Source organism: Chenopodium album, chromosome 3, assembly GCF_948465745.1.
Source record: "Chenopodium album chromosome 3, dcCheAlbu1.1, whole genome shotgun sequence".
NCBI classification, from domain to species: Eukaryota; Viridiplantae; Streptophyta; class Magnoliopsida; order Caryophyllales; family Amaranthaceae; genus Chenopodium; species Chenopodium album.
This window is the reverse complement of record NC_137836.1, coordinates 78,992,856-79,009,411: the sequence shown is the minus strand read 5'-3', so window position 1 is coordinate 79,009,411 and position 16,556 is coordinate 78,992,856. Positions and strand designations below refer to the sequence as shown.

The 16,556-nt window shown below is 34.7% G+C and overlaps 1 protein-coding gene and 1 pseudogene across 1 annotated transcript; one reads left to right on the top strand and one right to left on the bottom strand.

The window, feature by feature from the left end:
• Positions 1-1,879: 1,879 nt before the first annotated feature.
• LOC145618306 (PRA1 family protein F3 pseudogene) lies at positions 1,880-2,749 on the top strand (annotated as a pseudogene).
• Positions 2,750-9,093: 6,344 nt separating this feature from the next.
• Positions 9,094-15,419, bottom strand: LOC145624362 (15-cis-phytoene desaturase, chloroplastic/chromoplastic-like). The gene is made up of 14 exons (XM_081677378.1): positions 14,994-15,419; positions 14,753-14,885; positions 13,445-13,533; positions 13,136-13,193; positions 12,777-12,932; positions 12,159-12,307; positions 11,906-12,025; positions 11,263-11,476; positions 10,993-11,095; positions 10,868-10,915; positions 10,371-10,416; positions 9,845-10,032; positions 9,604-9,766; positions 9,094-9,485 (listed from the first exon to the last, which is right to left on the bottom strand). Exons 1-14 carry the CDS (start codon positions 15,174-15,176, stop codon positions 9,426-9,428), a joined length of 1,710 nt encoding a protein of 569 aa, XP_081533504.1. The 5' UTR covers positions 15,177-15,419; the 3' UTR covers positions 9,094-9,425.
• Between the last annotated feature and the right edge of the window lie 1,137 nt (positions 15,420-16,556).

Genomic DNA, 16,556 nt, shown 5'->3' with positions numbered 1-16,556 from the left:
ACCACCTTAACTCGTATTACCACCACCAGCACCCTATCCCGATTCACCCGTATATGCCAAACAAGCACAAACTTAAGAAAAAAAATTGCGTTAATCCAAACAACAAAACTCGAAAATTAGCTAAAAATTCAGATCTAAACTTTAATTAAAAATAAACAACAAAAATTTCAGAACTTAATTTAAAAACAACAAAAATTTATCAAAATTAGGATGAATTAGATCTAAACTTCCAAAACTCGAAAATTAGCTACAAAATTCAAATAAATACCGGAAATTAAAGTGAGACTGACATGAGAAGCAGCGTAATACCCAAACGCCAAGTCGAAACCCTATTGCCTTCTTCTCGTCGCTGGTCGCTCGTCGAAGGTTGCTAGTCACTCGTCGCTGGTCACTCGTAGCTGTTGTGGTGAGGCGTGATAAAGGACAGAAGAGAAGAAAGAGATGGAGATGGATGGGGAGGGGGAAAGAGAAGTGAGGCGTGATGGAGGAAGAGAGGAGAGAGAGCGTAAGAAGTTGAGAGGAGAGAGAGAGGAGAACCGTGAAAATGAGAGGAGAGAGAGGATGGGTTTCTAATTTGTAAGGGTTTTTTTAACTAATGGCAAGCGGTTCAATGCTCAAACCGCTTGCCATTTACATTTTGGCAAGCGGTTCATCCAAAACCGCTTGTCATTTGCATTTTGGCAAGCGGTTCATCCAAAACCGCTTGCCATTTATATTTGGCAAGCGAAATTCAAAAACCGCTTGCCATTTGTGGCTGCCCATCAAGTTTATTCTACTAGTGGTTATTAACCCGACCTAAACTCGACCCAAACCCGATAAGAAGTATGACCCGACGTGATTCGACTCAAGCATGACCCAACCCAAACCCGACCCGCATAGGTTATGGAATTAATCTGAATTGACCCGACCCACTCTTACCTTACCCAAACCCGACCCGTTTACCCGAATTGACAACTCTAGTGGGGATGTCAGCATTTTACATGGTAAGGTTAATCGGGCCCAGACAAAGGCTCCTATCACAGAATAAACTTGTTTGCAGTGCACTAGAGGGTTAAGGGGTGGGATTTGTTGTTGACGAGGATCGAACCTCGCACCTCGAGGATGCGAGGTGACCTCTTATGCCACTGCACCAAGAGGTCTCCCTCGAGCTTTTTAATTCATGACTTCAAATCTTCAACCACTAACATTTAGAACTAGAGGTGTTAATTCGGGTGTTAGGGTCGGGTTGAGTTTAATTTCAATCATGCTGAATTAGTATACTAATCTAGTAGTTGTTACTCTTCTTAGTATTAGTACTCTAAGTTCAACCTTAAATAAATGAATTCCATGAAACTTTATCCCTAAATCTCAGAGATATAAAGTGAAAAAATGTCACTATTCCATCACCTCAACCTTATAAGGTACCTCAATTTTTACGAGGCGTTTGGCAGCAAATATAGGGATAGTGAGAATAAGAAGGTAGGATAAGGATAGAGAATTAATAAGTGAGATAGGGATAAAATTATGTTATTTATTGTTTGGTATGATTTGTGAATTAAATTGGGTAAAGTAATAAAATTACTTAACTATCCTTATTAACATTTCTCCTCTCTTCTCTTCCTTCCTTTTCATTAAGGGTCAGTTTGTCTTTTATTTTTCAATATTAATCCCTACACCTTATATTTGCACCCCTTGTTATAAAAATAGAGAGATAACTCCCATCAAACAAACAAAACAAAGGATATCACACTAATCTTATCCTGATTCCAAACTTATATACCACTCTGCAAACCAAACGGCCCTAACCCCCCTTTGGACGAGAACCATGAACCATACTAGAAACACTTCTTTCAAATAAAGACTATTCCAAGTTTTTTTACTAGGTACTACAGTACATTTGTACTATTTCTTTTTTTTTTTTTTTTTGGGTAAACAAAACTAATTAAACATAGCCGGTCCACGATCCAAATTCTTCTGAACCCTGTCTCATCCCACATTCCCCAAAAATGTCCTCCCAACCCTCCGGCGACTACGCCGCCGCAGCAACCACCCAACCATGGCCGTCATTCTTCGACATCCACTCTCTCTCTCTCCCAGTCTCCCTCTCCGACGCCACAACTCGGCTCAATTCAAACCTCGCCCACTTCAAACTCAACTACCTCAACATCTTCCTCATCATCCTCTTCCTCACTCTCGCTCTTCGCCCTCTCTCTCTCCTCCTCGTCTTCCTCTCCGCCGTCGCCTGGTACTACTTCTTCTTCTCCTCCTCCCGCACTTCTCCGCTCGAAATTCTAGGGTTCGTCGTTGACGATCGAATCATCGTTGCTGTGCTTTCTGTGATTACGATCATCGCTTTTGTTGTTGCTCATGCTTGGATGAATCTGCTGCTTTCGATTGTGATTTCTGCGGTGCTTGTTTGTTTGCACGGTGTTCTTAGGGCTCCGGTTGGTGATTCTGATCCTTATGGTGGTCTTCTTGATGCTGAATCTGGAGGTTATAGTGAGTTTTAATTCATTTAGGGCTTTCTGATTGTTAATTTTAGTTTGTAATTGTTGTTGATTTCTGATTGAAACTGGAATTGAATCATATGCTTGATTATTTGAGCATTAATTTTGTTTGTAGTTGATTGCAATGAAATTGATCGCCTTGTTGCTAATTTGGACAAATTTTATGTAATTTTTCTGTCAAATTGGTTTAATTGTCAGATTTGAGTTCAAGAAATTATTATTATTATTACTTTTATTCGTAATTGAAATTGATTTTCTTTGAATTGATCTTTAAATCCTCAAATTGATTCTGCAAAGAAAATATACAATGTTTTTGGTCAATGGATTGTATTTGAGTTTAAAATTTGGTTCAAATTGCAGTTTGTCTGAACAAAAACCTGTCTTAATTTGGGCACCATTACTGATCAATCCTTCAAGCTAATCGCCTTAACAATACTGCTCAATTCTAACTCGAATGAGAGTACGAAAATATGGATGTAGCTAACCTAGCTATGCAAATAATGATACAACTAATTAGGATATAGCCTTGAACCTGTCTGTATCGCCTAGTAGCAACAGGCGACAAGCACCATTACAGGCAAGAATCAAATGGTGCACTCGGGTACATGAAATTATTTGCGATTGGTGTGTGCCTAGTTGCCTACTCTTCATTGTGTCATTTGTAGTCTTATTATATGCAATGTGCTTGTATCTGCTCTCACCTTATTGAACAAATTAAGGTTTTAGCTTTAATTATGCAACTTGTATTGTGTCATTGTGTGTGTATTAGGAAAACCTGTAACATTCTATCCAGAAATTAACGTAAGAGCAACAAACAATATTGTTAAAGGAACAGATATTCTTGACATGAAATATAACTTTATTATAAATTTTATTATTATTTGTAATGGAATGTTGAAGTACTACAAGTACATTCAACATTCTTGATTATTTTCATTTCTTCATATACTTGTATATCATAACTTCATAAGGTATCAGAAACATGGAACCAAACTTTGATCAAAATACATAATATATTTATAATTAGTCCCCTGGACAAAACTCTTTCAAGTTACATTCAACATAAGTGTGAGTATAGGTATCCCCTTTTCAGCTACCTCAAACCCGATTCTCCGAGCAATGCCGAGGTTATGTTTGGAAGCCTCATCAGCATTCTGTATGCTGGTTCGCCAAAAAAACAGCAGTAGTGCACCCATAAATTCTCTGAAACAACAACATCCAAAACAAAAAAGTAAAAACCCAACAATATATTTGCCAATTGGGTCAAAAATTTTGGATGTCATAAGAGATGGTGATAAAAAGAAGCTGCACTACTGCTTGACCAATCAAGCTCGACCCGCCAGGAGAAAATCGGAGGAGATTGCCAAAAAAAGGGAGAGTAAAGGAACCACTAGCCACTTAGCCAGCCATATCCTAGAAAAAGGTGTAGTTATGTATTCGTATATATTAGCTAGTACTGATATGCACCGGATCACATCAGAACAGAGAACCTCGGATGAAGGATCTCTATTCATCACCTTGAATATACCAGCATAGAAGCATTGTAGCACATCTTCTTAGGATATAGATTCGAGCACGCTGTTCTTTAACCAAAGAAGCACACTTCCTTGATATTCCACTTCCCTTTCTCTTTGAAGAAACATATGAAACACTCTTGTATCGTTGGATTTCAGCCATGACTTAATGAGATTTTTTTTTTAATTTTTTTTTTTTTCAAGTGATTAGGAAAAGAATGTGAAGGAAAGAAAATGAAAAAGAAGAAACTTAACTATGTGATGAGGAGGAAGAATACTTCTTCACTGACTATGAAAGAATGATACACAATGTGGTGTATATATATTACATGCCAACGAGTTGACAATAAATATATTAAGGGATAATTTAAGAGGAGGTGAACATGACTAGTATCGAAAAAAGTAGGGTATGTGTTAAAAAAAATAAAACGACGTAGTTTTAAAGATGGGGAGGTGAACGTGGACATGAACTTAAAATATAATTTACTACTATGAAATTTGTGAGTAGTTTTCGAGAAGAGGTTAATATTTATAATTTTAAAGAGAAAATTTTAATAGAAAGATTAGAAAGTTGGCAAAGGAGGCATTAGAAAAATGAAGGATGTTTATACAAAACAAAGCAAAGGTAGAGTTGTAAGGGAACAATTACCCGGCAATGAGATGATAATTCATAATTTAGAGGGCTTAAGGGCTTGTTTGGTTGGATTTGCACAAAATTTTATAAGGTCCCACCTCCCAACACACGTCATAGACACCATGGTTATAGCTAAATTATACAAAAATAATTGAATTACACGCCCAAACAAACAATGGGCTGTGTTAATTTTTTATGGTTTAGACATTAATTAGATGGAAGATAGGCAATTAGGGGTATATTATATGTTAAGCTACTTTTAGTTGATAGGATTTGAGGAATCATATCCGGTTTATATGGAACCTACCTCGTCTCGTTATGGAATCAATTTAAGTTTTATGTTTTATTGAGTGTGTCTTAAAGCGTATTAGACTTATTTTTACGGTGAAGTTTAAATTGGTTAAGTCATCAATTGATCTTGTTTAGGAAGGATGACGACAAATAAGAATAAGACGATAGTATCATATACAAAACCTAACATCTTAAATCAGTCTTTTTGCCAATTCAAGTAAAAATCATCTTCTTTTTTTTTCCCATCTAATTGGTCTATTTTACGTGTTTGATATTATTGGTTCCGTGCGACAAGAGTGACAAAGACTAATCTAAAATTTTTGTGACAAGAGTTTATGATGCATATAAATAGATATGCATGGAATTAAATAGATGCTTCGATTAGGATGAACAATCATGGAATTAGAAAGGTACTAAACTCTAATGAAGCTTCACAATTAGATGGAGCCTACATGTTTTCTGTTTTTCAATTGATAACCAACTTAAGCTTTTATTTGATGTGGAACTCATAGAGGTGTGATGGAAGTCTTGCCACATTGCTTGTTAACAAATAAAGCATCTAGGAGAGGCTATAATTTTTCCAAATTATAGTGGAACTTGTTTCATCAAGGGAGATTTTTCTTTTTTTACAAGCACCAAGCCACCAAATTAAATGAAAAATATCAATATTATAATGATATTTTATAATATACATTTCACACATTCAAATTTGAAGTGACGAGTGAGAGAGTTCGTTGTATTTGCAGTTTTGTAGACAACATTTTGATCAACGAAGGATATTATAACCTATTAAATAGTTGACATCCATTCTTAACAACTAACTTTCATACTTCTTGATAAATTATGCTTGATCTCTTCCCTAATCCGAAACCAAAGCAACTTAAGCTAGAGTTATTATATTTATGCAATCAAAATTAGCATGAATTTGGATTCCAATTCAATCTCTTCTTACAAGTATAATAATTAATTCTTATATCTATTGATTTTAAGATGTAAGATGTAAATACTTAATTAATACACCCTTATTCTAAAAACAAACAAGATTTATAGCATATCTCACATACCACCAAATCCTTGTATGTTCAAAACGATGAATTAATTAATTGAGTCCCCTCAAAAAAAAAAAAAAAAAAAAAATAGTTTCAAATATGTGGTTGGAAAATGGCCTACCTAAACTATTGATCATTAATAGTTTAGCTTGAGTAAGCAGCACATGATTAAAAACCAACTAAAAACAAAAATAAAATCACAATTATTGCAATAGATTTTGGAGATAACTAACTAATAATTGTTAATGCTAAATTTAAAAACTGTTTATCACATTATTGTTGATACTTGCCATTATCTGGTTCAAAGATTTGGTGTACAAGTATTCCTAATCACTTGCAAATTGCAATTTTAGGATTTTCCACATGATATGTTGTTGGTTGGTCTCAAATTGGAACAACCTAAAGTCTTCTTAGGTTTGTTGCTCGATTTACTAATTATAAGACAACGTTGTTTTATATTTTCATGATATTCTTTTGTATTGGTTGGTAATTAATGTTGGCATCAAAATAAATAAGTAATTTCTCAAATAATATTTTAATTCAAGTTGAACCACAACTAACAAAAGTTGTTCATGTCTAATAAAATAAATAAATTACTAGTCCATTTGACTGATTTACTGTCCCAAATCAAAGATGCAATCTATTTTGGTTGCTAATGCTAAAGTTAATATCAGTTACTGATTCGTTAATGATTTTATCACGTTACTGCCTTTAAATCGGTTAACAAAGTTTAATGAACTATGCAAAGTTGTTTATTTATACTATATATATTATACTAGTTTTGTGCCCGTGCGATGCCCGGGTTGTTTATTGAATTTAAAGATAATTTTTTTAATCTATATGTCAAATTTTAAAATATACCATTGATACAAAATTAGCTTATTAATGTGCTTTTGTGATGATCAATCACTTTTGTATACACCCGGTTTTCAGTAATTTACTGTACATCGAGTTCACTTTTGTCAAATTTAGTGTCACTTTTGTCAAATTTAGTATCACTTTTGTGAAATTTATCAATGAAGCATAAATAACTTTTATATATGTCAGAATAACTTTTGTGCGTTTTAGTGTAACTTTTGCACCTTTTATTGTCACTTTATAACGGATGTTCAGTAATTTACTGAACATCCGTTTTATTTAAAAGTTTGTGTGTGATGATTTACTATCTAGTAGGCATGTAATGACTAATAATAATGTTATTGGAGGAAATGTTCGATTTAATACATTAAAAAAAACAAATAATAAATTAAATCAGATAAATGTTTAAAGCTCGTTGGGTTGACCAGAACCAAAATCTTTGGGCAAGGGTTGAACATTTCTTGACTCGTAATCTAAAGTGAACTCAATCCGAGATGATTCATGACCCGATCCTAATTGACAGGTTTATGTAGTAATAAAATCCTATTGGTTGTGAAGTATATTATTTTAACCTATTATTATATATTATAAATAGATGTTTTACGCTTTAAACTAATTATTTCACTCCTAAAAAATATTATGACATGAAAAATAAATTTATACCATAATTTTTGAGAATTATAATCTAATACGGAGTAATTTTTTTTGAATAAAATTATAATTCAATTTGTATCTCTGAAATATTGTATTTTATCGAAAATAAAATTCTAAACTTAAAAATTTTATCCAAATAGAATTCTAAATTAACTTTTTTTTTTATCTTATGAAGTTTATTTAAATCTATCCAACGTGTTGCGACACTTGGCAAAAAGTTAAAACGTCAAGTGTCGCAACGTCGTGACCCGGCTAAAAGTTTAGCTTTATATATTAGTTATATGATATGATATGAACAAATTTATATTTTGTGTGTTGGTATGTGAATGTGCTTTTCCAATGAAGATAATATGCTTCATAATTTCTGGTAATTGTCTAGTGGTGTGGTTGCACACTGATCTTGTAACGATCTCGTTTGGCATCCACCCTTATCGCGATTCATGAATGATTTTATTTACGAATTAGGTAATACTCGAGTCATGCCTAGTTATGTTAGTTAAAATATATATGAAAGAATTTAAAGCAAAGTTTGGATGTTTGTTAGTTAAAGTATAAAGCTTTATTTTCAATGGTTCATTGAAAAAGAGTTAATGAATGAAACCCACTTTACCAAAAATCCAATACAATTTTCGTCTATAAGGAAATTTGATTTTGGTAAGCTATTTACGAAGTAATAAACATTACATACAAATGTTAGGTTGTCCATTACACACCCGGGTATACCATGCACATGATTCCGTATACTGATGTTCTAATTTATGATATAGCTAGCGCTCATGCATGGCTTTAGCATTAAGGAAAAACACAATCTTCTTCGTTTTATGCTCTTGGTACCAAAATCCCAAGATTCAATGAATTGTACATGTTTGAGATTGAGAATGATACAATGCTATTGCATAAGGGAGATGTTTTGCCTCAACAATGGCGCTACGTTGAGATTGCTAACATATTGGAGATAAGTCTACCCTTTTCCTTTTCATAAAAGTAACATCGTTTTCCAAGTTACAACACCAAGAAATGCCAATCTCATGTAATTTTAAAACCATAATTTAGCTAAAATTCATAGATTTTGTTGAGATTGCAAGCTTGGGACCAAAAATATCTAGATCAACATTCTTTATAATTGTGAAATGAGTTAAGTTTCCAACTTTCTTGGATTTTGTGATTGGTCTTTATGCAATGTATGTCAGTGTTTTGTTGTACGATTAAAGAGTCAAATTAAAGTAAACAGCTAGTTATTGTTAGTAAATTATCAAAACGTTGAAGACGTATGCGGTATACTGGTATTTGTTGGGCAAGGATGCAAAAATGTGACTTGGGTCATGTTCGAGTTGCGTTCAGTTCATATTCGAGTGATAAGTCATGTTTTTCTTTTTCTAACTCCAGATAACTATGTTTTTTCATAGTTATATAAATATAGTACCCAAAGTCAAAACACGTCAAATCATTTGAAAGAACTTATGTGAATAGTACCCAAAGTAAAAGAAAATGTCAATTAATACAAAACTATTTAAATTAAGTATGGTGTATATAATTTAGGTTTTTCTTTAGTATGATGGAGCACAATCTATGTTCCGACACGTGTAGGGGTAAAGTGGGCATATTGCTAATCAAATAACAAACATCAGGAAAGTGACATTTTTCAGAATTTCTTCCCATTCCACAAAAAATTTCCATATTGATGTTGAGTTGCTACTTACAATTTATCAAGTCACATTTGGAGCATGTACATGTTTTCTCTAGACTTGAGCTATACAATTATCTAGCAGAATAATCAAGAACCTTTTCTTTCAAGGGAAAGTTCAAACAAGAACTAAAGTGGCACCAACACAAACTGTAGAAGTTTGCTTGAGTTGTTGAATATCGATATGAATAATCAGATCACCAATCCAAATCTTCAATGATGCTATAAATGGCAAATGTCAAAAGTATTTCAGTATTATACATTGCCCGCCCCTGCCAATTCTCTTTGTGCACGAGCAACAAGCAATTCATAATCCTGCATACGGCAACAGAATAAGGAATAATTATCACCAAATTGACAAAATATGCAATTCTGAAAAATAAGACCGAGTACATGATCATTGTGATTAAGGTGTCCTAGGAAAGCCTTTTACCTGCACAATAGCCTGTGCACAAAACTTCCCAGATAAAACAGCTCCTTCCATTGAAGCCAAATACTTTTGTTTCGTAAAATCACCAGATAAGTAGAAACCCTCAATAGGTGATCTTTGCAGTGGCCGACAAGGTTCACAATTTGGAACTGTCTTATAAACAGACCTATAAAAATGATAGCGTTATGATAATCCAGTCAGGATTAAGGAACATTTATCAATCTTAAATTTAGTAATCACTCACCTTGGAGTCTTGACGACATGATATTTGAGGATCTTAGCCTTGCTCCCATCAGCTGCAATTTCGTCAGGGAAAAGTTTGGCAAGTTCTTTCATTGTTGCCTCAATAATATCAGTGTCACTGCGAGAAATCCATTCCTCTGCTGGTGCAAATACCAATTCCAACATAGATTTATTCGGATCATAATATTCCTGTATACACCAGAAAGGTTAGATGGACATTGTGAGGGCAGGAAAAGAAAAGGACAGATAATAAAGATGAGGGATAACTTGTCAGCTCATACAATCAGAGGTCTTGAGAGAAGGTTATCGAGTATTTACCAGTGAAAACAGTTGTTCCATAATAACAGTGAAAACAATCTCAGGGTAAAATAAAAAAATAAAACGAACAAAAGGATATCCATACATAATGATCAAAGCATATTTGATGAAGAAATTACAATTCACGACTATAGAAGGCAAGAATATTTTTTTTTTTAAAAAAGATGGAGACGAAACAGGAAAAGAACATAAGACACCGTAATGCTCACCTTGCATGTCAATGACATATCAGCATAGACACTCAAAATATTACTCCTGCAATGGCAAAGATCAAAAGTTAGGAGAAAACACTACACAAGAGTGCAGAACAAAAATCAAGTAAACAGTAAGACTCTTTAACTATCCACACTTCCAGTAATAAGCTACTTCGTATATCTTATCCAACAATAAAGTTATTTAATCACAAAATTGCTAACAAAAGAAACTCCAGTCATCCACATCAAAAAAATAAAAAAGGTCTTTCCAAAAGCCTGAAATCAAATACACTGCATACAGCCATACAGGGATGGCCTTATTTCCAAACAACATAGAGAAAAATCAGTTCATAGATGGTCTAGTGACTCCTTTCCCCAATTTTCATGTTGGTGGATTAAAAAGTAATAAAAAGACTAGAAACAAGGCAAGCATTATAAGTGAAGGGGAAGGAATAAATGAATATTTTCATGCTCTAACAAGAATATGGTTTTGCCTGTGAATCAGGTACAACCTGCTAAATAGTAGATGGTCGTATGTATTCTTCAGTTTTCTATCAAACCTGCAAACAGCATTAAATTAATGTCAGTCTCCATAGTAGAAGAGATCATACTCTACAATATAGAAGTTTTAACTAACCATATGTGAACATTAATGACTGGAACTCCTACTAGTTTATCCAACTTTTTGAAGTATGAAATTTCTTTCCACTCATCAGGTAGAAGCAGCTTCAGGATGTCGACTGACAAAGAAATTAAAAAGGGCATATAAGAGATCTTTAAAATTGTGTGATATAGTTTCATAAGTAATTTGTCTCAGCAAAGTAATTTGCAATTCAGTTGCCCTGAAGCTTGCTCAGAACCTGATTAAAAAATTAATGCTAGTATTTGATGAAGATGAGAAATAAACCTGGGGCAGCAGATACATAAGCATCTCCTCTAACCTCTTTTCCATTAGTTAGCAAAAAACTATCTACAGTTCCATCCTGAGCTAACTTTATCTTCTGAAGACGAGAATTGAGTCGCACTTCACCACCAAGTGACTCTATATGCTCAACAATAGGCATGCACAGCCTTTCCGGAGGATTGCCATCCAGGAAAGCCATTTTGGAACCATGCTTTTCCTGTTGATGTCACATCATTTTCATATCAGTTTTTAGAATGCAGTAGGCAGTACAGGATTCTTTTATGTCACATAATTTCCTGCTAAAATTCCTCATAATTTGCATAAAGCAGTTTAATACGAAGTACTACCTCCGTTTTTTTTAGTTGACATATTTTGAATTTAGCGCTATTCACACACCGTCCTTTGACTGTGTTTTGTGCTTTATACGTAATGAAAAATATAGTCATGTGGGATGTTGTTAGATTCGTCACATTATGTACTTTCAAAATATCAACTTTTCATAATTTTTTATTATCGATAATTAAAGATATTAATGATTGAATAAGTGCATTGGCAAACGTGTCAACTAAAAAGAAACGGTGGAAATATGTCTTAATGCAAACAAAAAATCTGAAAATCTGAAGTGGACAATAAAATGTACTCATACCTGCAAAAATCGGTTCAGAGCAATCAAGATGCACTGCATCGAAAGTTCATCAGGATTTATGAAGTTCAATGCCTTTGACATGGCAATAAATACTTCATCAGTTACACGATCAGGTACACCCTACAAAATTTTCCAAAAGATTTTCAACATTTGCACCCCTCTGCAAATTCAAAATTAGAACTAGACATACAATAATCAACAGAACAAAAGGCAATTATCAAATGAGTCAGTTTAAATGATTAAATTTTCCTACTTGCTTCCTCATCCACTCTTGGACACTCAAACCATCTTGTGCCTCAACATACGATTGTCCACCAACCATTGCAGGCAAGAGACCAATAGCAAACTTGATTTTCTCTGGCCAGGTAAGCATTTCATTATTCCTTAAGATTGCCCATATACCTGCCAAACACATTAGATAGTATCAAAACAAGTTAACCTCACTCATGAAGAGTGGTTCACTAAAAATGACTTAGATATTTGAAGAAATGACAACAGCAAACAAAGTTAATTGGTAGCAGACTAACAGGGGCTTTCATCCCTCTGAATATAGATGGTGTTGATAAGATGAAAATTTTCAAGTATCTTCTAGAATATACATGAATAATGGTTTTTGATATAGTTACCCGTTTTATACGTGGAAGCATATGGGGTTTTTGTTTCACTGAAACAAATATTACTAGCCTTACAGTTACAGCACTAATACTATTAATTTTAAGGTTTGGTTGGTCTAGATGCTTTAGAGCCAGTTGAACACAAATCTAACCACAGGAAAGTTCTTGGTAGGAGCCCAGGGAAAGGCAATAGTTTTGTCTTAATTTGGGTAATGTAGATAGAGAGTCGGCTTGGAAATTATGATCAGCATACATACCATTTAATGGTGCAGGCAAGACTTCTTCAAAATCAAAGCGGCTAAATTCACCAGGCTTGCTAGGCATTGCAAAAATCATTGAGTGCTCCTTCCATTGTAATCGGTCATTAATACCGAGCTCTCCAAACAGATTCTGTACATTTGGATAAGCCCCAACTTCAAGAAAATATGAAGATTTTCAGCATATCAATTTGACAGTTTAACAATAGAAATTTGTGCCAATAAGACCAAAATAACATTCAATATATTCCAAAGTTAGGACACACATCCGTGTTATCAGACAGAAAGAAACAAGTCATTAAATATTTTCCATTTCCGGGGGGGGGGGGGGGGTTATTGTAAAAATAGAATACACTTACAGAATATATGTAGCCCTGTCTCATACCAGTCCCCATCCTTGTCTTTCCATGCTGCTATCTGTCAAGCAACATACAATTTATAAGCACCACAAGATTTACTACCAAAAATTGCACACTACAGTAGTTTCCTCAGCACAAGTCCATCCTGATTTCTCAACATGTCAAATCAAAGCATGTCAGCTATATAAAACTATACAGCCAAATCGGAAAGGCTGTTCCATCAGCTTAACGGACATGAATCGGGAAAGAGGGGAAGCACTATTGATATATTATTGAAGCTGTAAAAGTACTAGCACAGATAGAACTCACCTTCCCACCCAAAACATCTCGTGCTTCCAGCAATATGGGTTTGTGACCTGCATCTGCTAAATACTTTGCTGTAGATAGACCAGCCAAACCTGAATCCAACGAAGTATGAGAACTCAATTGCACATCAATATCTCAATGGCAACAGATGATTAATTCTATAATCCATATTTTTTTTTTTTTACTTGGTCCCTTTCCTCTCTGCCAATCCTTCCCAAGCTGCTATTTCTCTCAGTAAAAATAGAGTTCTTGAAACAAAGTGCCTCAAAACTCGGAAGAATAATGTACAGCAATCATCTTATAGTTTCCACCAATGATAAAAAATAAAAAAAATCCTCGTCCCACGTCTGAAGTATTTGTGTTATTCTATGAATAAAAGACGAATAAGTATCACCAAGACCCCCCCCCCCTTCTCTCTTACATTAAGCAATGCAAGGAAGATTTCTCCAAGAAAAGTTTACAGCAACAAATATAAAAGATATGTTGCATGATTGAATCTCTTCGACAAGCTTGTGAACCAAACTACTCAGTTCATTCACCTCGTGGTAGAAATTGACAATGTAATTTCTCTTAAGAGATGTGTATGAAGCTTACTGCAAAATCTTAGGACTAAAATTTATGTATTTATATTTGGGTAGGATTATTAACTTCATTGTGTACACAGATAGTTAGATCAGTTCACGGGGATTAAAGGTATAAAGGGAGCATCATTATATATGATTTATGATATGAAAAATAATCTCGTGACACTTGTGAGAGTTACGGTACATCGTTTCTGAGAAATTAGAAATACAGTACAAAGTTTTATTTTGAGAAGTACATCGTTTCTGAGAGTTACGGTATTTGCCAATTGGTTCTTGATCCCAGAAACTCGAATAATAATGAGAAAAGCTTGAACACTGACTCCAGTCTTTAAACACAAAAATGTTCAAGTAACCTTCTTGAAACCAAACCCTCATCCTATACATTTTGATCAAACTGATAATCCACGACGGGTTGACCATTCCTAATTAAGTAACTTAGCATATAGAATCTGGAAAGACCAGTATAAAATTAAGCCCATCTCTTAAAATTCTACCCTCATTCAAACATAACCCAACTACTGCTCAAAATCAAAACTCTACCTCAAAACCATTATCTTTTACACTCAACATTTGATAAACAAGTTCCACAGTTCATTATATCTAAATAACCTAATGTCCTTCCAAGTTCCAACAAACAAATGAAAACAGTAACCAATTTGCAAAGCAACATGCAATTGTACAAGATTATTATAATGAACAAAACAAGTAGAGGGATCATTCAGCTCACCGGCACCAGCAATTACAACTTCTAATGGCTTCTTCGGACGGGGTGAATTCCGAAAAGTCGAAGACAAATAAGCAGCTTCCAAGAAATTGACTGTATTATCAAGTTCTGGCCTTGGATAATCTACACAAACAACCTGCATCAACCAAAAATTACATCAATTACTCAAAAACTCAACTATTCTGTCAAATCCCACAAAAATCAACCTATAAACAATGAAAAACAAAGAAGAATGCATGTAAACCTTTAATGGGGAATACCCTATTCTTTGCTTTTTGCCAAATTCTTTGCTAAAACTGTAATTTCTTACAGAATTGCCCAGAAATTCACTACACCCAGATGAAACTGAAGTGGGGTTACTCAAATTTCCCAAAAGAACATATTTTGATGTGGATTGGGTAGCAAAACTATATCCAAGATGACTCATTTTCTACCACACTTTTTATCAATCAAATTTGTTTAATTTATGGATTTTGGTGTAAAGGGTATGTGAAAATTGAGAAGCAAAGGAAGGCAACCTAGAATTTGGAAGGTATAAGTGGGTTTAGTGGTTTATGATGGTGGCCATTGTTGTGGGTGTGAGCTGCGAGGTGCCAGCTGAGGTAGGAGAGAGAAAGTGGGAAAGGCCGAAATGGTGTTGATGTCCGTTTCTGTGTCCACACATTTTGCGGTTACTAGTTACGGAGTACTACGTAGTGCATTTGCGAAATTACGACAGGCCCCATAGTTCAATTAAAACCGTAAGCATGTAACATTTGCATAATAATACTACGGAGTAGAGCTGTCAATTCGGGTAAACGAGTCGGCTTTGGGTCGGGTAAGAGTGAGTCGGGTCAACTCGGGTCGAGTCAATTTGGATTAATTTCATAATCTATGTGGGTCGGGTTTGGGTTGGGTCATGCTTGAGTCGGGTCATATTTCTTATCGGGTTAATAACAGGTCGGGTTACATTCAGATCGGGTGAACAATAGGTCGGGTTTAATTCGGGTCAAAACGGGTTAGGGTAATTCTCGGGTTCAAGTCGGGTTCGGTTCAAGTCAATAATTTGCGGATTATAATCAGGTCGGGTCATTCTCGGGTTTGATTCGGGTTCGGTTCAAGTCAATAATTTGCGGATTATAATCAGGTCGAATCATTCTCGGTTTTAAGTCGGGTTCGGTTCAAGTCAATAATTTGCGGGTTATAATCAGGTTAGGTCATTTCCAAGTCGGGTCATTCTCGGATTCAAGTCAGGTTATGTTCAAGTCAATAATTTGCAGGTTACAATTAGGTCGGGTCATTTCCAAGTCAGGTCATATTCAGGTTCAACTAACTATAAATAGATAATTATCATTTTTATCAAGTTAATTATTTCCTTTGACTATAATTGACAATAATACTAGGGATCTATACTCTATAATTTAGGAAGATAATTATCTCCTTTGACCATACAACAAATATATACTATATTTAGCTCTTAAATTTGAGGATAATGCTCCTTTCTTTAGCTGGTCTGGACCGACTTGGTCTCCCTAGATAAAATGTTTTGATCAACAATAATAAGGTGGTCTAAATTGCATTTAAGGTTATTGAAATCGGGTCGGGAACAATTTGGGTTGAATTTAGGTCGAGTCAATAACAAGTCGTGTTAATTTCGAGTCGGATTAGTAATAGATTGGGTTAATTTTTGGGTCGGGTAAGTAATAGGTCTGGTAAATTCGGGTCGGGTCAATAACAAGTCAGGTTGAATTTGGGTCAGGTCAATAACAAGTCGGGTTGATTTCGAGTCGGGTTTGTAACAGATTGGAATAAATTCGGGTCGGGTTGA

What these genes read in the sequence shown, in the direction of transcription:
- LOC145624362 (XM_081677378.1), bottom strand. Translation starts at nt 15,176, where the DNA reads ATGAGTCATCTTGGATATAGTTTTGCTACCCAATCCACATCAAAATAT. An exon ending in TAGGGTATTCCCCATTAAAG is followed by an intron (nt 14,886 to 14,993) that starts GTTTACATGCAT and finishes TGGTTGATGCAG; the next exon opens with GTTGTTTGTGTAGATTATCC. An exon ending in AGTTGTAATTGCTGGTGCCG is followed by an intron (nt 13,534 to 14,752) that starts GTGAGCTGAATG and finishes CGTTGGATTCAG; the next exon opens with GTTTGGCTGGTCTATCTACA.